This window comes from Cyanistes caeruleus, chromosome 2 (assembly GCF_971803275.1).
Source record: "Cyanistes caeruleus chromosome 2, bCyaCae1.hap1.1, whole genome shotgun sequence".
Taxonomy (NCBI): Eukaryota; Metazoa; Chordata; class Aves; order Passeriformes; family Paridae; genus Cyanistes; species Cyanistes caeruleus.
Genome location: NC_141702.1, coordinates 115,971,793 through 115,994,653, shown reverse-complemented (window position 1 = coordinate 115,994,653; position 22,861 = coordinate 115,971,793). Strand labels below are relative to the sequence as shown.

At 42.7% G+C, this 22,861-nt stretch overlaps 2 protein-coding genes and 1 long non-coding RNA gene across 32 annotated transcripts in view; 2 read left to right on the top strand and 1 right to left on the bottom strand.

The window, feature by feature from the left end:
* Window positions 1-22,861, bottom strand: part of PAK5 (p21 (RAC1) activated kinase 5) — a 315,373-nt gene that overhangs the window by 243,966 nt on the left and 48,546 nt on the right. Inside the window, exon 2 of one of the 28 annotated variants that reach the window (XM_086872779.1) lies at window positions 14,294-14,823. The exons of the other annotated variants lie outside the window; for them this stretch is intronic. The gene's annotated coding sequence lies outside the window, so the exon portion shown is untranslated. The remainder of the gene's footprint in view (window positions 1-14,293; window positions 14,824-22,861) is intronic. 28 annotated transcript variants of the gene reach the window in all.
* SNAP25 (synaptosome associated protein 25) overlaps window positions 1-22,861 on the top strand; it is a 61,587-nt gene that overhangs the window by 16,289 nt on the left and 22,437 nt on the right. For all 3 annotated transcript variants that reach the window (XM_086873360.1, XM_086873374.1, XM_086873368.1), the window contains exons 2-3: window positions 16,190-16,324; window positions 16,969-17,010. In XM_086873360.1, coding sequence (XP_086729486.1) covers window positions 16,253-16,324; window positions 16,969-17,010 — 114 coding nt within the window. In that variant the 5' untranslated portion in view covers window positions 16,190-16,252. The remainder of the gene's footprint in view (window positions 1-16,189; window positions 16,325-16,968; window positions 17,011-22,861) is intronic.
* On the top strand, window positions 17,226-20,641 carry LOC147655158 (uncharacterized). The gene is made up of 2 exons (XR_015281880.1): window positions 17,226-17,370; window positions 18,144-20,641. It is a non-coding gene; the product is annotated as an uncharacterized LOC147655158 (long non-coding RNA).

Below are 22,861 nucleotides of genomic sequence, written 5' to 3'. Positions count from 1 at the left end.
TGGACTGAGTGGACTCATTTTGGGATGAGTGCCATATTTCAGTAGCAGAGAAATTTCTTCTACTTGATGTTGACCAGTAGGGGAAAGCTCTGCTTTCAAAGAATGATTAAATATGAATAAATATTGATTTTTCATTATGAACAAATATCTGCAATCAGACAAGTTAATCAATATAAGCTACTTTGAAATTAGCCTTCTGAGCTAAACTTTGCTACCCTGGGTTCATAAGGAAGATTCTATTGTTTCAGTATGAGAGAGATTAATGCCCCTGAAAAAAACTGTGCAGGAATTTTCTTTCTCACCTTTGCCTGATGGGAAGAAGGATTTTTATAGTTCATTAAAGAGGGTGGCCTTTTCCAGGCTCTTAGGCCAAGTCCTCAGAAAAGACAGATTTTATATCCTTTCCTCAATGAACTCAGCACTAGTTTAGTTCACCCAGCCCAAGGCACTTCACTGCTTTTCAGCAGTGAAGAAAAAGAGGAATTCAGAGCCCTCCCTCACAGGCTGGTGTTTTTTTTTTCTTTAAATACAAAATTAATCTAAAATTAATTTCAGCTACAGCTACAGTTATTTCCATATGCCAGGACAAAGTTTTAAATCAAGATCTGTATTTTGGGGTTCCTGAAATTCAGATGGGAGCTAAATTTACTTCCCAGACTGCTGGCAGCTGTCTACTGGGCACTGATGACAGTTCGTGTTCATCCAGGGCCTGTCTGAAGTTTCAGACAGTGATTACCCTTAATGTCTAATGAAACCTGAGGAATTAATTAGTCTTTTTTGTGACTCTGCTATCCTGAATTACTTAACCTGGATTCAAGGCAGCCTCATGGGGCAGAATGGGGAATGCAGGGGAAAGGGACAGAAATAGATAATCTGTCATTTTATTGTTGTGTCTCCCTTCGCTGTGTTTGAACAAACGCGGGGCAGGGCACAAAACCTCACCAAAAACTGCACTTCTCCCTCCTCCAGAGGCTGCCAAAGCTGACCCCTCTCCTCACCCAGCACCCCAGGGGCTGCACGAGGGTCTGGCTCAGCAGGGCTCAGCGCTGGATGCTGCAGCAGACCGCACACGCTGCAGCAGCTGATGGCAAATCCCCGAGGCAGAGGCTTCAGCGCATCAAACAGCAGAATGGACACTGCAGCACCCCTTCCCTGCTCCACTCCTGCCAAAATGTAACACCCAGCACACCTCCTCAGCATCTTCACTGCAGCCTTGCAGGGAGCACTCGCAGCAGCGGCTCACTGCAGAGACTGCAGTGCCCTCTGCTTTGCAGGAAGTGGGGATGTTGCAAGGAGGTGATGCTCTGGGAAAGGAGGATTTATGGGTCTGGTCACGAGTGGTGGGAGAGGGGGAAAGGCATCCCACTGCTGCTGGAGCAGAGGAACACAGTGAGGACAGGAAGGTGCTGCAGAAAACATGAGGGTTCACAGCATCACTCTGAAGAGGGGAGTGCTTCTTTCTCTCTGGCAGCCACCCAGACCCAAAGTGTAATAAACCCACAAAATGGATTCTTTTTGTTTAAAAATAGATCATGCCACCCCACGGGCTCCTTAAATAAATCTCTTGCCCCTGTTCTCTTCAGCTCAAGGTCACCTGGAAGCACAGCCCTTTCACTACAGCACTGGTGTTTCAGCACGAGTGCGGAGAGCAGCGAGCCCCAGGGCTGTGGCCACAGATGTGCTTCCTGACTTTGCCCATTGCACTTTGCATCTGGGCTAAGCCTGGGAAGTTTTTGGACAGCAGTTTGGCTGTCAGTCACAGGGCTCCGAGCTTACAAGAGCTGGAGTAGTTACAAAGCTTTCTTAAGCCACTAACTGATGTAAGTGACATAAATGTTCCCCTTTTCCCTCAACAATGGGTGTTTTATTTATTTGCTTGAACAGGGAGCTTTTAGTCTACCAGATGGGTCCAGGCTGTATGTCCTCAAGACCTGCTCCTTAGATGAATTTTCAAAGCTTACAAGGGTAACTTCATTTAAATCTGTGGCCTTCAATCTACCCTTGGGTGAAGTGTGAAGACAGCAGCTGCACTCCAAGATCTCTTACACCACATGGATTTTCTGCTGTACGTGCCACTGGGGCTTCAGGAAGGAAGGCATCATCTCCTTCTGTTTATTCACTTACTGAAAAAATATTGTCAATATGGTAAAAGCAGTTGAAATATCTGAAATGGGCAATGTTGCTTATAGAAAACAAATTCTGTTTTAGACACAGAATTGTTACCACATTATTCTTAGGTCAAGAATGAAGAACCATGGGTTCTTCAGGAATTTAAATTACATAAAATACACAAGCAAACAATGATTGCTTTAGATTTAAATTGGATTACATTCAAATGAAGTTCATGCTCCATCCTGCTGTCTTTACTTACAGGAGTAGTATTTATAAATACATAGTAAAGCATGTCAATATTCTTGATTGGATCTTATTTTACTAACAAATTACTTCATTAGCAAGTATTGTTCTTGTCTTCAGAATGTTTCAATTTGTAAAAATCCTCATACATTTGCAGGAGGGGTAGAAGTGATGGGAAAGGTTTCCAAAACTAAAACCAGCTGAAAAAATAAAGGGATTTTGGCTGATACTGAAAGACCGGAGCTCCTCTACTCAAACCTGAAAAGATGGATCTCTACTGGTGGGTGATAGAGGAAAGACACATTTACTGTTCCCTGAAGAGCTGCAGCAAAGCCCTTGGATGCACCATGTGCTTGAGACACCTCACCTTGAACACTGGCTGTTTGGCCACTTAGGAGTGTAAAAGCACCTTGTGGGGCAGAGTATTTTCAGTGCTTGATCTCACAAGCTTCACAACATTCCAGCCCTAACTCCCCTCTGGGGACATCTCTGGAAGCCATCTACCACTGCTGAACATGCCTTTTGGGAAGATGTCAGCTGTTCAGCATTTCCCCCATGTCACGGGCTGCGCAGGGCCAGGTGTGCTCAGTGTGCAGCACCAGCTCAGTGCCACCCTGGGCTGTGGTCCTTGTCACACTGCAGCTCTGGGAGCTGTGTTGCCTCTTGCTCCCAGCCTGGGTGAGGCATCCCTGTGATGCTCTGGAGGCAGCACTGCAGAAGATTGCTTGTCCTTGGGACAAGCTGAGGTCTCCTACAGAGGACTGGAAAAGCAGCTGACATCCAGAAACTCTCTGGATTTATGCTCAGGGGAATGAATACAGATGCACCTAAATAAATAGGAGTCTTATGAAGGTGGAGAGGTTGGAAGGTGAACCCTGTTTTTCTGATGCACACAAAGCTCTGTTGGAATGTTTAGAAGAACCAGATTGGCTGTCACTACTCATCCACTGCAAGGAGTAATTTATTCCTTCCTTTTGGCGTGGCTTTTTACAAAGCCTCCGGTCTTAAAGACCCAAAGTCACCTCATGTGGGTTCTGCAAAGGCAGAAAAAGCTTTAGGGATTTAAATGAAACTAGAATTGGAGCTTTCATTGCCAGGCAGTGAGGCAAAATCCCTCTGCCCTCAGCTGTGTGCGCATACTCTGCTTGAAATCTGGAGCTGTAGGATATTGACAGCAGAACTGTGGGAATATCCAGGCACAGTTCTGGGAAAATCCTCTATTTGCTGAATTCTGTCACTTGTTTGTGACCAGACTGTGATTGCTGTCAAATGTCAGCTATTATTTTTTTTTTGCTGAGTTTATTCTTGCTGTTTCTGCTGTTAGTATGTGAATTGCTCTTGTCCCAGCTCACTGCTGTGGTTCACCATCCAGCAGCCGAGTGAGGGGGTTGGTTTTGTTTCAACATGTGCTAGAGCCAAAGAAACCTCTCAGCCATGTTATGTGTGAACCTTCACATTTGATCCTCAATCTCTGCAGCTCCAGGAGTGTTTTTATGTCTTAGATGGATATAAGGCAGCCTGGCTTTCTGCTCAGTTTCAGGGTATTTTGTGTGCTGTTTTCTTCATTTCTACAGCACTGAATGCACCCTCTTGCCACCAGCAGTAGTTGTACCTTCACAGCTCAGAGATCTGGGCATTGAATATTAAGGATTTCAGCAGAAGCCCCCATGCACCTCTATATTGCAAACAGTTGCTTCCCGGGAGCCAGACTGCTGTAGCCAAGAAACAGTTAATTGTTGCTTATTTTATTTACATGATCAAATTTAATCTCTTGTTTTACTGTTCAGCAGAGCTCTATAAATCTCATGTGACCCCACGGGACTTACCCAGCTCCTGAATTTCCCAAACCTTTCCCCTGCAGATTGTATCACACAACCTGTTTCAATATATCCATCCTCTTTAGTGAGAACAAGAACTGCAGGAGGGAAAAGGGGCAGCTCTTTTGAAGTGTTTTAAATTCTGTCCTTTCAGGCCCAGTGGGTTGATGAGATTCAACCAATAATAATGCAATTGTAGGACCTGGGGAAGGAACAACATTCCCACAAGGAGCTGGAAAACTTTCTACTCCCAAGCACAAATTGAAAGCCAAACCAGACCATCTTGCATGCCCTTGCAGGCCTTAATTCCTTCACAAACATGTGCAAACTCAATAAAAAGAACTAGCTAAATAAAAATCCCCATGCAGAGAGAAAGATTTTGATCCTCTGTTAAAACAGTTTGAGCGGAAAGGATTTTGCAGCCTCTCTGTTAATCTGCTGATCACGTGGCAGCATGATCGTGGAAAGCGATGCCCTTGAGGCACTATCAAGCCTGTTGTTGAATTGATTGGTCAATAAAAAAAGAAAGGAGGAAAAAAAAAAGACTAGAAGTTGTGCTCTTGTATTAGTACAGCTAAATCCTTGCCTGCAAGTCTGGGTAATCTTCACTGGAGGAGTGTGCTGGGGTTTTTCTCATCAGCCTGTAAAGGCTGAAATGGACTTCTGAAGAAAGAGAGGTTTCTAAATCAGCCTTCTTCGAATTTGTATTACTGATTCCTGGAAAATGAGTAGCAGCCAGGAATTAGTTGTAGGTGTGAATCAGAAAGCAGCAGGGGCCTTTGAAAATAAGTGAATAAGTTTTCCATATCCGTGGGCTGCTATTATGCATTCCTGTGGCTAATATAGTTTGTTACTTAGCCTACAAATGTCAGATGCTTTCAATATTTGACTTGTACAACTCTAAGGGCGCTGTAAGCATTCGCTGTATCCACCTCACATGGTAGTTCCCAAGTTATTGGTTTTGATACAAGTATTCACCAGTAGACAATGGTGGATATGACCCAAGGATCTTCCCATTTAATCCTCCAGTCATGCCCAGTGAAGGAAGCACAGACCTTTTCCCTCCTCTGAACAGCATTTTCAGCACTGCAGGGTTTTGGGAATAGGTCTGGACTGGTCAAGGGTACAGCTTCCCTTCAGGGAGATGAGCTGTTTAACAGCAGGATTTTTTGTTATTGTGACTCTGTAAAAAAGCCTTGAAATAATAAAATTTAAACTTGTAAAATGTTTAGTGGTTTAAAATTGGGCTCCCAGCCCTTTTTGTTACATAAACTGCCTTTAAAAAAGATACTCTGCTGTGTCCTTAAACTGTGCCTGCTGCATTTTATGTACTCACACGTCTATCTGTGTGTCACCTGTGTATAAACAGAGAAGGAGGGGAGTTAAAAACTAAGGTCCCTTCTTTTTATAACATGGCTGTAGCTATTTCTTTTTTTCTTGAAAGGAGGTAAGCTTTTCAAAGTTCATGAACTCTTCTTCAGCTTTAAATCCTACTTCCACAGTTTAAGTTCCTAGCAGAGACCATGACACAAAGTAGAGGAAAGAGGAGCCAGGGGTAGGAAGTGGCAGAAAGTGAGCCCTGAGCCAAAACCATGGCAAGACAGGAGACATCCTTGGGGGATACTCAGAGAACCCTCAGAAAGGTCAACCCTTTTCTTTTTGTTTTGCTTGTTCATTTTTAAAGCTCCTTTGCCCCAGAGAAAACCCACTGGCCATAGTGAGGAGGTGAAGGAAGACTCATTTTGGATAGCAGTTCCTCAAGGTGATGGGCTTTGACTCAGGCTTGCAACCTCTTGTGCCTTTGCTATTTTAGTGATGGTGTTGCATCTTGACATGACAGCACCCTCAGCACAGATGGCTGCATGCACAAGGACAAAAAGCCCAAACTGGGAAGTTCCCTTCCCTCTTGCTACCTGCTTCAGATGCTGTATGATATAACAAACAGAAGGCTGGGTAGACAGAACATGAATAATCAGTGATAACCAAGAATCCCAAAGACAATGATCTTAAATATTAATTTCTTAAATATCTCTTTTTGCTGTCCCTCATAGCTGAAAAAAATCGTCCTTCAGTTAAAAATCCAATTCTACAAATAACATCATCAGCCCAGTTTCATAATGCTTATATTTTGTCAGCTGCTGATTTGACTCTGACGACTTAGTTAAAGAAGATTTCTGCTAAAAATATATCAGCCCACTGCTTGAAATGCTTTTACCACCAGGCAGAAATGAAAGGAAAGGATGAGTATTATAAACAGAATGAATAGCTTTGTTTACCGCAAATACACGTCAAGAGGGGAAATGTTATCTATTTACATTCCTGATGCCCTCACGATCACAGTGTGTTTTACTCGCCTATTAAAATGTTTATATTTAGCATTAATTGATTTTTTTAAATTTCTGTTGAAGGTCCTTACTGGTGTTACACAGCTCAGGGTTAGGGGTAGGTGTGAGTCCTGGGCTGCAGAGAAATCTTGCAAATGCAAACCATGCAGAAAGAAGTGAAATGTCAGCTGAGTGTGCTGACAGCCTGTAACAAACAAACCATCAGGGGAACACCTCATTCCTGTCTATCACTTTGAAATCAAAGTTTTGACAACATTGATGCTGACGGGGTTAACTTTGTCACTGCCAATCTTTTACATTAAAATATGCAGTTATTGTTCTTTCACCACAAAATGCTTTTCCATATTTTTTCCCTTCTATCAAAATCAGCAGCCATTCCACACTAAGCTTGTGCTACTTAAGCTAAATGTGCTACTGAAACTCTCAGCTTGTTTCATCCAGTCCTAGAAGTATCAGAACTAGTAAAGATGGGATAGCACCCATTTTTAACATACAAATAAAGAACCTCACGTCTGTTCCAACTGTGAAGTTATTCATTGTTATGTTCAATTAACTTTTTTAAAAAATCACTTTCAAATTAAATGAAGTTACAAAATTTCCTCCTGACTTGCAGAATTCCATAAACTGCGGCAGAAATTAGCTCTGCTTTGTGACAGGCCAATGCAAATGTGCTCCCTTTTCTTACTGTAATACTCGTGGGTTTCCTTTCTATCATCCATTTAGCCTAAAAATACCTTTTTGCAGTTTGTGGGTTTCCTTTTCATCATCCATTTAGCCTAAATTTTTTTTTTTTCCAGTTTGAGAGTTTCCTTTCTATCATCCATTTAGCCTAAAAAAAAATCCTTCTTCAATTTGCGGGTTTCCTTTTCATCATGCATGTAGTCTAAAAATGTCTTTCTTCAGTTGTCAGGCTGCCTTCTTGGATCATTATAAGAAATTTGAGGATGATCTCTACTGGTTTGCATTTGCTGCCATTGATTTGATCTGTGTGTAATACAAGAGTGTGGAACTCTTCTGACGTTTTGCACTGACTTTGCAGAGGCGGAGAAGACGTAGGAAAGGTTGAGGCAATGTGGAACAAGGAGGTCTTTTGAACAACTACTCATTTAATGCTCTGTTGCAGAAACTCAACTCTCTTTCTCTGTTGCCACTGGGGCTGCTCCTCTTGGTTTGTGAAGGCATAAAAGGACACTCTTCACCCATGGATCATTACAGTTTGGAATGCTGAGGGGTGATGATCAACTTAAACCAGGAGATCTGGAAGAGGTCTGGATGTGTATATGGAGTGGGGACTGGACCAGGAGCTCTGGCACTCTTGAGAAGACTGTGCAGAGGGAACAGTTTCTTTCTACAAACCTAGGAACAGGCCTTACAGCAGGCCTTGTGGAGCCTGGTGGGAATGCCCCAGAAAAATTAGCCATGCCGTTTTCTTATTCCTTGCTGTGTCTTGAAGCCCTCAATAAATGTTTTGCAATACTCCCATTTTATATTTCTATTCCATCTCAGAGAAGCAGAAGGGAGCAAGGCAGAGCCCCAGAAAAATCTGGCAGAAAATTATTTAAGATGCCAAGCACTTCTATTTGGTGTTTCCACATTCACACCTGCCCCTCCACACACTGCTGGCCTCTCCCAGCACCATCATCATTGGCTCGTAGCTCCACCTGAAATTCTGACCCCACTATGGCAGTGGTGACACTTCCTCCAACTTGAAATGGGGCGTGACTTTCACCAGTAGCTTCTAAAATTGGCCATTAATCAGATTTAGTGGCTTAGGAGCAGTGTAAAGAAACCCAGGCTGGAATCAAATTGAAGAGAAGCTGACTGCTTGTCATTGCTGCAGTGTTGGCTAGTGAATATTTTGGAGACCTGTATGGAAATCATGACATAGTTAGAAATCTCATTCTCCAGCTAGGCAGATGCCTTTAGTTTTTCTCCAAGATTCTGGCTTCAGAATGCAAACAGCTTTGTCACAAGTCAAGATGTTTTCTTTAATCCTCTCTCTAATACCTGGATTTCTTGTTCTGAGCCATCAAGATCCAGCTATGTGAATGGCAAGTGAGGTTGTAGGATATTTTGGAGCAGGTATCTCCTGGAAGGATGGGGAAGCACTAAGCCCTTTGAGCAAAGCCCATCCCCTCATTTAAAATACTCTGTGAAATGCCAGCCACCCTTTTCCAAAGAAAACTAATTCAAATGGAACTGGCATAACCAAGAGCTGGTAGGATGACAAACAGTCTGCCTACAAGGAAAGGACTAACAGATCTCATCTTTTACATCATAAGAAATGCTGGGAAAGGTTACAAGTCCTGTTTCTGTACCTCAGAGAGAGAGAAGGAGAGAGAAGGAAAGAAGAGAAACTATTTAAGCCACAGGACAGCGCCAGCACAGGAACAAGCTGCTGCTTCCTTTTTGGGAATCAATTCAGGCTAGAAGTAAAATATTTTCCAGGTATTGGAGAAGTGAGGGTCTGGACTCAGAGCTAGGAGGAACACAATAAGTTTAGTGATTCTTAAGACATAGCTTGTTAAATTATAAATGAAGCTACATGAGACAGGGAGCTGCAATAACAGGGAATTTGATTCACAGCAACCTGTTCTGTCCAGGTCTCTACTCTGTGCTGCCAGCAGATGTGGTGCCCACTCCCCCTAAGGTTTCTTTCTTCACCCTCCACCTCTCTGCCTGGTAGCTCTCCCAGATAAACAGAACAAACATTTTTGCCTTGCATGTTTTTCTGTTTCTGTGGGAAAGAAAAAAAAAAAAAAAAAGGAAAAATGTAAAAATGTGTGGGTACATAGGTGTAAAAATGACTGCAAAGAGATAACACTTTGAGAGGTTTGTTTTCTTCTTGCAGTAAAAGCGATAGAAAGTCAAGTTTTTATTACTCTGAGGTGACATTGTTACAAAATGGCTGGTCTGTGCTTTTATGTTTTTTTGGTGTGGGAGCCTGGTGAAGCAGCAGGGCAGGAGTGTGTTGGAGGAGAAGCCATGTTGTCTGACAGCTGACAGGATAACGCTGACATGCCTTGTATTGGGGTGCAGTGGGACCATGTGACAGGATGCTCACCAGCACTCATCCCAAAGTCCCAGGTGTCCTGGACGCCAGGCAAGGTGCTGGTCCATGCCCTGAAACACCTGCAATTTAAGTAGGACAAAACAAGGGCAAGATAGGAAGGAAGAGAAGGATTTTATCTGTGTTGTGTAGATGGGAAACAGATTCAGTTGTTAAACATGGACAAGCAGTCCCATCAGAGGGTATCCAAGACACCTGCACGGTGCTGATGGATAGAGCCAGCAGCAGGAAACCAAACACCTGCAGCATCTCACACAGCTCTAGAGATCTGTCTTCAGGCAAGGCAAGCAAGCCCTGAGAGTAAAATAAGTTGCCTAAGGTGATGCAGGAAGACAGGAACAAACTAGGAATTGCCTGCCTCTCCTGAATTCATTTGCAAGATCTCAGTGCCTGTCTTGTCCAAAGTGACTCCCTGACAAGCCCTCACCAGTAGGCATTACTCTTTACTGAATATCAAGCAAGAATTCGGATTGAAATTGGTTATTATCACTATACTCTGTCAGCCTAGGCTGTGGAAGTGGGCGCAAAGGCTTAAAGCAAAGCACTGGGACAGCAGCAGGGGAGAGATGAGGTGTCTGTGCCTTGGGTTAAGGCTGACAGACCCTACAGAAACACAGCTCCAGATTTTTGGCTTAATCTGTAACACAAATGTTAAAAAAGGTGTTTCTTTGGAAATGAGAACTTTGCTGAAAATCTTGCGGATAAATTAGATCCAGGCAATAGGATGTGCTGGAGAATTGATGTGAACAGCATCAAATATATATTTCAAATATATTTAGAAATTAAATTACAATTCCAACTAATTTTCCATTGTTACATTTTATGCAACAGTGTAATATGTTCAAATAGGAATTTTCATTACAAAATTATTTGATTTCTTCTCCAAGTGCTTTCAGAGCAGTTTAAATACAGTAAGAGTGAAAACAGGGCATGTTTAGTTCTAGACAGTATTAATTGTGGTAAGCTCTGTGTCAAAGAAGATGGAGATGACACAAGTCGGAAAAGTTGGAGCTTGTGAGGGCTGTTGCTGAGAGCCCACAATCTATAAAAAAACTGTGTTCCCAGCTCCCATCAATTTCTCACCAGCTGTTGCCTGTCACACCGACTGTGGGCAGCGCACACATGACTTTCCTGGCTTTCCATTGGGATCTGCCTTCCAACACTTCATCCTCAACACAGCTTCAGGGGGAACATGCTGGTGTCAGTAACACACACAGGTAATGGTTTCTAAGCATCCTTTTCCAGCAGGTTCACACTTTTCATGTCATTTCATTCCCTGCTGGTTTTATCAGGCAGTTCCTGGTCTAAATTGGGCTTTGGGGTTAATGCCAGTGCATTTCCTGTGATCCAGCTGCCAGAAGCCCCTGTAGGGAAGGCTTGTGAAGGTGGTAAAAGACATGGCCAATGTGCTGGACAGGTGAGCTGTAGAGAGATCCCCACAGGGAAGTGGTAGCTGTTGAGGAGGTCCAGCAGGATAAAGGATGTGTCCTGTGACAGGAAGATCCTACATAGCCCTAGAGCTGCCTCATGCCTGATTCCATAGTGGCTGAACACCCCTCGGATGGCACCTGGGAAACCAAATGAGGGGCAACTCTGGGGAGAAAGGATGACCCCCTTCATCTGTAGCTGGACTTCATCTCCCTCTTTGACAGTGTTTCTTCTTCTACCAACAGCCAGACTATAGCAGCAACCCAAATTCCACCTTTAAATGGCCCAACATCCATCCTGAGACACTTGATTCAAAGTCTCTCCTCAGGTTTTTTGTGGCTCTACAAACACCTCACCACCACAGTAATGCTTTCAATCCTACAAGAAAGAGGCACAAAGAGTGCAATTGAACCAGCTCTGACTTTTTTAGTAAAATACACCAATGCAGTCATCTTCTGGCTACAAATATTCATGGGAAGAGTAGCTTTAATAACAGGGAGAGTGCTTAAAAAAGAACATTTTATTGCTGTGTTGCCTTCACCCCAGTAAATTGCAGCATTTTCATTTTCCTGTATTTATTGCATTGAAGTGTTTATATCACTGCGAAGCAAATATTTGCTTTCAAAGGTCACTCACTGTATCTCTCTTCCTCTGGGGATAGACGTAGATCTCTCTGAGCCTTCAGAATTACTCCATATGGATTATATAATGTTCTTGCTAAAGGATTCCTTACTGCATCTTGGCACTACTGAAATAGCAGATGCAGACTTCAAAGTTTAATAGGAAAGGCAATGCCTTTCCATTAGCCAGTCTCACTTTGTGTTTCTCTCTCACGTTCAGTCTGTTGTGCTTCTGTACGAGCACTGGCACAAGGTACGAGACTGTCTGCAGGGAATTTGGTGTAAATGACCCAAGTGCCTGGAGTTACTTGCATTGTGGAGGGGACACAGAGCACAGCCTGGAACATGCTGTACACAGTATTTTGTAGCGATGTTTGGGCTTTTTTCTCCTTTTCAAAGAGCACCGTGGATGTTTGTGTGTGAACCCAGAGGATTTGGAAAAACCAAGGTCCTCTTGAAATTTTGAAGCTGATTTGTACAAGAAATTACTGAAAGTATAAACACAAATTGAGTGAATGTAGGGTCTGTAACTTCTGTAGCAAACCCTTTTTTTTTTTTAAATCAAAGTTTTAGATCAAAAGAGCTTAACATATTACATCCCCACTTTGGTTTTCTGGTCTGTCATCTCTTCAGGGACTGTAGATAAAATAAAATGTAGTTTAAATTAAAAGTACAGAGTACACTTTGGAGAGTTTATTCCAGTTATATTAGAGGTTCCTAAGGCAGTTGTAGGATTTTGAATCTTGGTTCAAATTAACTTGAATGAGAACAGAATGCAAAATATCAACTAGTACCAAAAATGTAAATTATACAAGGAATTTATTACCCCAAGTCCTCACTACTATCTTAGGCCTTTTTCTGTTCTACTTAAACAAGAGCAGGTTTCCGTGGGCCTGAGCCAGACCTTATGCTTTTGAAAGTCTGTCTAGTATCAATAAGAGCAAATTCATTATGGTTTAACTTGACCATTCCTGTAGTCATTAATTTTCAATGTTTTAAAACATCAGGAATTTTAAATAAAAGCTTTTTATAGGCATTCCTAAGAACCATAGAGGGGGAACTTTTAATTTGTACATTAAAAGCAATAATTCCCTTTAAAATGTAATTCTTTCTCTACAGGATTCTTATTGATAATAGGGTTTGTTGTTAGAAATCCATGACACTGGAATGGCATTTCAGCCTAAAGAGGACTTTTCAAGGAAAATCCTATCTCTAATCTGTCCTATTATACATTATAAATTGCAAAATCTGAAAAAAAATTAAACTCATTCCCTGCCATCTACAAAATATATGTAGTTTATCACACTGTGTGCAAATCAGTAACCTTTGTTGATTCTTGGGCACCGTTTTCTATTAAATAAAGTTGAATCAGCACCGCTGCAGGGTACTTCTGCTTATGACTAAAACTTGATGTAAAATGACTTGTCTGGAAGAATGCTTTTTGCTATTTCTCAATCCATTCTAAGTGCTTTACAAATACCAAACAATCTCAATAAACCTGTCAAGTTCGATCACTTGCTGCACAACATCTCTCTGGTTACAAGCTCTGACACTTTTTTTAGCTTGATGCAAAATAAGATGCGTCTGTCACTAAGATGCCAACTGGTGGTTCTAACAAACCAAGAAGGGTAACTAAAAAAAACCTCACAAGAGCATGGAGTGATGGGACAAGGGACAATGGCTTCAAACTGATAGGCAGTAGGTTTAGATTAAGTGTTAGGAAGAAATTCTTGACTATGAGGATGGTGAGTCACTGGAACAGGTTGTCCAGAGAAGCTGTGGATGCCCCATCCCTGGAAGTGTTCAAGGTCTGGTTGGATGGAACTCTGACCAATCTGGTCTAGTGAAAGGTGTCCCTGTCCATGGCAGGGGGTTAGAATGAAATGATCTTTAAGGAACCTTCCAACCCAAACCATTCTGTGCTTCTGTGAAAATCTCTCCACGTTATTTCTTTTTTATTTTTGCACCACTCATCACCAGCACTGGATCATGATCAAAAAAATTGTAAGGAAAACACCAAAAGTCAGGCTGGAATCTACCTGAGAATGGAATTTTCTGTGAAGTTTTATTTATCTGCAGAGACTGACCAACAGTCAATAAATAAATAAATTGCTGTTGTCAATAGAAGCCCTCATGTTACCCCCACTCACTTACAGGTCTGTAATTATTCAGCTCACACTGGATATGCTTAGAAAAATGAACCAAAATTCCCTGTTAGCATCCCGCCCTCTCACTGATGCATCACCTCCCACTTTACAGCTAGTGAGATGATACCAACAGACACAGCACAGAACCACTTTCCTGCCCCTCAGCATCTACATCTATTTACCAATTAGATCAGTCCCAAAGCCCTAAACAAATTGTCCTGATTTTTGCTAAAGCTTGGTGCTACTATTCTGCCAGCACAAGTGTAGTGAGGTGTACAGGCAGAGGAGAATATTGTAACTAGATGCTTGAAAACTAGGTCCACAGACTTAATCTTGGTGTTCTGGTACAGAGGCTATGCCAAAAATATTTCAGGTCTGGGTTATGCCTCAATCTGGGAAAAAAAAACCCCACAATTTGTGAAGCAGTGACCAGTGCTAGAGCCTGCCTGTGCCAAGTGGGACAGGAGTTTGGAGCATGGTTCTTTACTGAAATAGCTTCTTTTTATCCCACCTGAGAATGCTCTGTTTGCTGGCCAGGAGCAGTGTCTTCCTGGAGCTGTGTGCCACAAAGGGTGCCACCAGCACAGCAGCAGGGTGGGAAGGCTGGGGTGGCCTTGAGAGTATCCCCACACTTTCACATGCCCTTCCAGAAGAGAGCAGTTTCCGGTTTATCTTTTCCTTCTAAATATCCAAGTGCACCATTTACTTGTAAAGCTCATTTCCTGCTGTTTGTGAGCATCCTTGAAGTGTCCGATATCAGCCGGAGTATTAGCCACGAAATTAAGCTCTGCCTTGGCATCAGCCAGGGCTGCAGATGAGTTGCCTAAGCTTGGTCCTTCACACTGCTGTGACCACACAGCTGGCGGGAGCAGGTGGCCTCCTTCTCCAGCAGACATTTGGGCTCCTGTACATGGTGTGACCCATCACAAAATGTCAGCCTCCCTCTGACAAGGATGTGGCAATGTGCTCAGTGATGAAAGTAGAATGTCGTGCCAGTAGCTGCAGGGCTGACTCCTCGAGATGGATTTCTTCCTGCTGTAGCTTCAAAGAGGAAAAGCAACCATGAGAGAGGGCACGGCTAATGTGAAGGCATGAAGGTCACATATTCCCTCTTAGATAAGAAAAGCAGCAAATCTGTTGTTGAAGCTGCAGAGGAAATGCAAGGAGCTATCTGCTTTCCTTACACCTTTCTAAGCAAACAGGGTATGATCCAGGAAATACTGCTGCCACCCAGCTGTACCTGCTCAGCTCATACTCCTGATGTCCTGATGGAGAGCACCATCAAAGAGAGGAATGCTTTCATCTCTGATATATAGTAACTTCCATTTAAACAGAGTTGTTATTGCTAAAATTTTAGAGCCAAGCTCTGCCCTGACTTATCTTGTTTCATAAAGGCTGCACATATCGCAAAGACAGGACAGAAAACAGCCCCCGGGATCCTGCCTTCTTTAGAGCAGCTTTGCTGAAAGAGGATGCTTTTGTCCTCTTTCTGTAATTGAGCACGATGGCATCTGCTTTATGGCTGTTTACTTGCAGTCCCCCTCAACTTCCCCACCTCCTCTGCACCTGCAATTAGGTTTTCCTGCAGTGAACAAATCTAACAGTCAGTGAGCAGTAATTTGCAATGTGCCATACTTGAATCAAGCAAAGAAATAAGCCGGTGTTGTTGTTATAAAGACCTGACAGATGGTAGGAGGGCCCGCCTTTCTTAATCAAGTCATGCTCAGTAATCAGAGATAGCTTGAATTTGTAACAAAAAAGAAACCCTACCAAAACAAGGATTAATGGGCTGCATCCTGACCTCTGGTTAGGACCAGCTCAGGGGTGTCCTTCTGCATCAAGAGGGATAACGAAGATCAGAATCTGACCCACTTTGCGGAGAAGTTAAAAATAACAGTAATGTCCTTCCCTCACTTCCCCCAAAATGAAGGATTCCCCCAGGTAGACTTCTCCCAGTCCAGCTGCAAATACCATTTCATAGTCTGAACTATAGTATGGTAGACAAGTTATTAACCAGTGAAAATCTGCAAAGCTTCATGGTCTATAATTTAATTGCAAATGTGTTAGCTGAGCATCCAGCCCTCCAAGCAATGCAGCTGAAACACAGGACATGAGTGGCATAGGCTTGACCTTGACCTCCTTCCCATTAAGCTTTTTAATTCTAGAGAAGAATGAATGTGTTTCAAGACTGTTTCTGGCAGCAAATAACATCTCCTGTGTGTCCAGCTTCTGTATGAATTGCACTTGAAAAGTTAAGAAAAAAGAAAGGATTTGCTCTCAACTATGCAGGAATTACTATCCAGAATGAGAGTTTGGTTGAGGACACTGATGTAATAAAAACCCTTTTGTGGGGCTGACATTTAAGCACGGCTCCTAACTGCACTGTTTCCTTTTTGCTGTCTTCCAGGCTCACAGAGCAGCTGAGTGCAAATCCTGATCTGCAGCGTCCCCAAGCACCCCCACAGCTAAAATGGCGGAAGACGCGGATATGCGCAATGAGTTGGAAGAAATGCAGCGGCGTGCCGACCAGCTCGCTGATGAAGTGAGACCAGTAGCTAAACTGGGAACTTGGGGCTGGGTTTGGTGTGAAACACACAGCCAGAAATAGGAGCTGATCCAGCAAAGGATTTCTAGAGCTCTTTTCCATCAGCTTTACACTGAAAGCGGAATTGGAAATTAAATGAGCTGGGGTAAAATTTAATGTCGTGTTTAGTCTAGATTAGGACATTTATTGATCGTGAGTTTGGTTTAGGTATTAGATTGTGCATCAATTTGACTGGCCTCAGAGCAAAAGGCAGCAATTTAATATTTTCTGAGGATTCCTTCAATTTGTCAAACCTATTAAATCTCAGAAGTCACCAGTTATGTTTCTGAAGAGTCTTGGCTGAAAACCACAGGCTTTATTTTTAAAGTGGAACACCTGCGGTTCTGAGCAGCACCGCCGCAGTGTGTTAGCAAGGGGAGCACAAGCCTTGGAGATTGCAGCTGCCTCGAGGTGTGCTGGGATCTGCTGCATTAGCCATCCATAGAGCTGGAGATAGAGAGATCACCAATGCCCTTCTGATGGCCTGATTTGGAGGGGAAGGAAAGAGTGCAGGAAAAACATCCTGTCAGCATGAGCCTGCACATTAGCGTTGGAAAGTGTAACTTGCCAAATCTTAAGAGTTTTTTCCTGTGTTTTTTCAGTCCCTTGAGAGCACCCGTCGAATGCTGCAGCTTGTTGAAGAGGTAAGGACTTGCATTTTATTTTGCACTTCCGTTGTGAGCAAAAGTGATGGAGAGCCTGACACTGGAAGTGGTTTTTTTAAAACTCACATTGCTAGGGCCTGGCCATGGCTTTATGTGCTGTTGTCCTGCTCATCCCTACCCATCACTAAGGCCATGCAAGACATTGTTCCCTGGTTGCCAAGGCACTGGTTTGGTCATACCTGAGGATCCACTGAGACAGGATTCTGGAGATAAATGAAGAAAACAGCCTCTGAAGGTGACCTGCAGTCAGGGACAAGTGGCTAAGTTTGCTGCAGAGCTCCGGGAGCCTCGTGCCAGCACCACTTTCATGTCCTTGGCATAACACTGCAAGAGGGGAAGGTGAGAAGGGCCCTTGATCCATTTTCCCAGTCTGCTTTAAATACTTCCCTCTCCATAAACACTTGCAGCTATTTATAGAACACTGGTCAGCACAGCATTTAAATGCTATTTCTTCATGTATCTCTGAAATATTTATCAAGATTTCAAGGCTCATGAGATGTCCTAGATTGACCACATTGGAACAGAGAGTTCTCTGATTTTCCATGGTGCTAAGGAAGGGGACCCTGGCTTGGTCCTCACAGCTAATACCTGCCTGGAGGGAAAAAAAACCAATTCAGTCAGGCTGTATTTCACCCTCTCCACAATAAGGGAAGTTGGAAAATCTCAACTCAGTTTAGTTTTGAGTGTTCAACCATCAGGTGATGGAAAATTTTCCTGCCACCTGACAGGCCGTATTATTTTCAGACCCCATGCAAGCCCTGGTGCTGGAGCTGGTGACATTTTTAATCAGGGTCATCAGCACTGACAGTCCCAGTACTCCTGACAACAAGAGGAGTTTCCAGCAGAGACAACGGGAAGAAAATTACATCAGGTCCCATGTTCAGGAACAAGCACATCCTCAGCCGTAGGCTTTATGGCCTTGAAATCAATCACCACTGTGAAGATCAATGGAGTCCAGTGGAGACAAAATTAAATTTCCATGTACAGACAGACAGATGGGTCACTGAGCATAGCCAGCATCACTTCTCCTCCACAAACACTTTAGACTGGGGCCCGTTGCAGGCAAAACATGCTCTTGTCTCACGAGCAATCTGTCCCTTTTTGCTGCTCAGTTCCCTGGACACGCCATTCCTAACCACCACTTTACGTCAACTCTGTGCTGGATGCAGCTCCTGCTGAAATCAATTCAACAACATGGAAGAGAGTCTCATATGAATACCCTCACAAGAGAAGACAAGAGAGCCTGCTGCCCCAAAATGCCTGGGATCTAAATAGACGAGGCAGATGATGAGTGGGAAGAAGGAGAGGCGCAGGAAAGGGAAGTGATTTGCTCGGGGCCAAGCCATCAGTAAATATCAGCCCTGCCTCTCCTGAGCCATATTTGTGCGGCCTATGCACTGCTTGAGTCTTCCTAACATATTGAACCAGCATATTGTGAATGCCACTGGAATTTCAGTATTAAATCACAGCAAATGGCAAAGTGGGAGGAGAACTGGGACTGCTGAATTTACCAATGAATTTATGTAGGTCTGTAGTGCTTCTTGGAAGAGCTCAGCATCTCTGGATCTGGCATTTATTCAGATGCCACAATATCTTCCTATCCAAATAGAGAAGTTGCTAAAACTAGCACTGAGTAGTCAAGGGAGTTCTTCTAAAATGAGGTGAATATTATTTTCACTAATGTGACTACAGGAGACCTTTAAAATTCTTTTGTGGCCTAACCAGCTGGTTGATTATTCCCATCCCCTCTCCTAGGTACTTTTTAAAAAAATGCAGCATTCAGGGAGTGAGAGATTTTATACCGAAAAGACAAATGGTGAGAGTATTTGAAATTGAACTGGCACTGCTCTGATTTAATAAACCCCAAAAATCCAATTAGACTTCCTCACTTAGCAGAACCTGTCTAGCGAATAGAGATAGGAAATACTCAGGGAGAGAATGCTTTTTACTCTGTTTTCTTCATACAGCAAATCTGTTATTCCTTTCTTAAGGAAAAGGATGCCTCTGTGTTTAAGCACTATTACTGTGTACATTTGTATGGATTGCTGTCATGGTACTGGGGAAATACAACATAAACAGACTGACTGGACTCCATCCTAGAGATAGAAGAGTGCTGTCCATCCAAAGAAGCCCTGCAGCCATGTAAAGCCTAATTGCAGACCATAGCCTGCAGACATGTGCCCAAAGGACCAACCCTGGTTGCCCCAGACTGTTCAGGGTTCGGAGATGAAGCCCTGATGCTATGGGCAAGGAAATCCAAGGATGTTATTGCTTCTTGGTTTTGTAACTCAGCTTTGCAAGTAGCTGATTTTTCCAGCCCTGGCACAACAAGGGAAGCAAGAAGTGTTACAAAAGCAGCCATGGCTTTGCCCCAAGGTGTCTCCGTACTGGAATGGCAGATTCCAAAACCCAGTTTGCTCCATGGTGCCCATCATGCCCAGGCAGTGTGGTTAATCTGCACTGACCAGTGCTCTTTTGAGCCACTCAGTGCTATAAATACCTGTATTTTGTGATGATGCTATGCAATCTTTGGGCCAAAACATAAAATAAAAATGAAGTGAGGCAGAACAAGTGAGGCTAAATACAGTTTGTAGCTGACCTTCCTTTCATGTTGAAGCTTTTTACCTCTGAGGCAACATTATGCAATGCAGAATATCACATGCAGGGAGAAAAGCTGGGAGTTTGCTCCCATCTCTCAATGCCACCACCATGGCCTTTAAGGAAAATCAATTGTGGTAGTATGGGGAAAAAAAGATGTTTTGTAGCTATGAAGCAGCGAGATAAAAATAACAAGATCGTAGTGGTAAAAGCTGAGAAGAAAGCATTTAGGAATGTACAGACAAAAGGGCTGTTTTGTACATTTAAATCCAGGCAAGACTATCTTCTCTTATGTGAGGTGAGAGTGAAGTATCAAAGGTGAAATGTTGAGCTATAAATGTTTGATAACTGATGCTGCCCTATGCAGGGAATGTACTCTGAACACACAGAATGCCATTTTACCATCTGTGAGTTTACCCTGACATTTATTATCACAGCCAAATGCTCCATAGTCTGAAAAATAGAAGAAAAAGTGCTCTGTTGATTTAGAATTTGGCCCAAACCTTGTCAAAGCTGATTTGAAAAACCCTTTTGGTTTCATTAGACCTATTGGAACTATTGAACTATTGGAACAGTTCTCCTCAGAAAAGTGTCTTAACCAGTGTAATTCCACATATCTGGCACAAGGGAATGTGATCCATAATTCTGATCTCACTTCTTCCAATGCAGGATTAGACCCCTTTGTGTGTGTTAACCTGAGAGGTAGCAGATTCATGAGGATCTGATTTACCAGGCAGAGCAGCAGTGTGTGACTCTTTAATCAGGGAGACATCAGAGTGTTAACAGGGTGACAGGGAACCTGGAACAGGAGCTGAGCAAATTTATTACTAGGGATGACTAAAAAATGTTTTTTTGACCACATTTTTGTCTTTAGCGTGTTGACAGTTCTCTTTAGTGTCTATGGGAAGTGCTAGCAATGTCAGCCTGTCCTAGTATGTAATTGTCTGTATTAATTTATTCAAAGCAAACTCTGTATTTTTTGATTAAAGCAAAATTCTTCATTGAAGTGGAAGTTTATGTGTTCTTCACATAACTGAGAGTGTATATATGTTTTTCAGGATATCTCCTGAAATGCAGGGAAAGTGATTCCTGGAATTTGGATTCTCTATCTGATACATCATCCCCTTATAGTGTTAGGAAAATCTTCCCTCAGGCTAAACCAAAATTTGAGTAGCTGCCTTTGGTAGGATGGAACCCAACACACTGTGTTCCTGGAGGGACTGATGAGACCTTTGAGAAGTCATTCCAATTGTCTTCTCACTTTTATTTCCATCTTGGGAAATTAAGTTCTGTAACAGCAATAACAAGAAATGATACAGCAATGCAATTCCCCTCCAAAGTGCTAGGCAAATTTTAGTGAATGTTTTGTTGCTAACTTGCTTTGAGTGAAACCCTCATTAAAAAAAAAAAACCAAAACCCAACCAACCGACCCAAACCAAAAACAACCAAAGTTTTAAAAAGCTATTACAGAAAACTAAGGATAATGTCTATTAAAGCCTCCAAAAGGGCTGCCAGCTATGCTGTTAAGTTGGCTTCACTGAAACACTGACAAACTAAAGTATCTATAAGTTGAATTAAGCCCAGAGGTTTAAAATCATACGTTCTGGTTCTTTGATTAATACCTTTGCCAGTGGCCAAATGGAAAACCTGGGCATATGCTTCATATAAATGATGCAGAACCCAAACCAGTACTGCTTGTTCATTTGCATTTATTCAAGCATTGGAGCCTGGATGAAAGATTGAAGGACATAAACTTTCCTAAAATGTATGGGGTCTGTTTCACCTAATGTGATACATTTTTAAGTTGGAAGTGTTGGCCTCCTGCACTAAAGGGTCATCTCACGTGCAAAATTATTATATATATTATGTATTTCACCATCTGCATTATGGATAAACAGAGGAACTCCAGGGCTGCCAGTTTAATGCTTCAACATAAGCAATTCATGCTGTGGCATTTTCTTCTAAAGGACAAGAATGTGACAGGTGGGCTGTGCCGTGGCAAAATCCAGCAGTCCAAATTCTCCTCTCAAGTTCAATGAGAAGGCAAGGAGAGTCAGAAGCTGTTCTCAAAAGAGATGGCTGTTGCAGATTAAAGAGCTGGATGAAAATGGCATGTGCTCTATGAACTCTGTAGGGTGCTGTGAAAGATGCATTTTCCATCTCTCTGGCCTGACCTGGCCTAAGCATTTCACCTTTTTGAGAATCCTTATGTTGCTGCAAACTGAACAATATTGCTTGTACAAGAACTGAAGGGTCTGAAGAAATTCCTCCATTGCACAGGAAGGAAGAAACACTCTAACCCTTGTCAAGGTGGAACTTTAGCACAGAATTTCACACCATGATGGACCCCATGAGTTCTACCCATTCATGGCTCCCCACACAGGATATCAGTGGTGTTGGTGGATATGTGTGGGAATCCTTCGTGAGCCCTCAGGACCAGACAAATCCAAGCACAGTCACTGGGCCCATGGTGATGAGACTCTGTCATCAAGGATTCAGGGGCAGAGGCTGTAAAACCTGTCCTTCTGGACTGGCACTTCACAGGAGAGCTTTCAACACCTCCTCTTACACATTGTCCCAGCAACCAGCTCGAGTAACACCTGCTCCACTGAGACCAAGGGGAGTTTCTGTGATAATTCTAGAGCAGGAAATGCCAATGTGTCTGTGTTTGCCCCCCAGATACACTTGTTGGGCACATTTCTTCCTCTTTATTCTGTTAATCATCTTTCCAGGGATGCCTCAGTCTATTGTCACTGGGGGTCAGTCAGTGAGTATTTCTCTCCTGCTCAGATATCTGGATGATGAACACGCTTTCAGAATAGTTCTGTCTTACAGACAGGTTTGGGTTTGAGTTATCTAAAATATCAGTTATAATGGAAATACTGAGTTTTTCTAAAAGTCTGGACCTATTTTAAATGCATGAAGATGATTTATTTTTTGACTGACTTTACACATTTAATTCTTTATGTGGAAGATCTGAAAATTAATGTTTAATAGAAATTTGGAACAGAAGGAGATTGTCACTTGATGTCTGAATCACTTCTCATCCTTTTCAGTCACCACCTCTTTATTAGCTTCAATATGCTTTGGATTAGACCACAGATGCAGACAAGTTTATTCATTGCACACCCTTTAATATTTTTACATTTGTGTTAATGCTGTGGCAGGCTGTTAGTAAGAGATACAGTATTGTCTGATAAAATTAAATGGCACTGACAATCAGGTAAATAA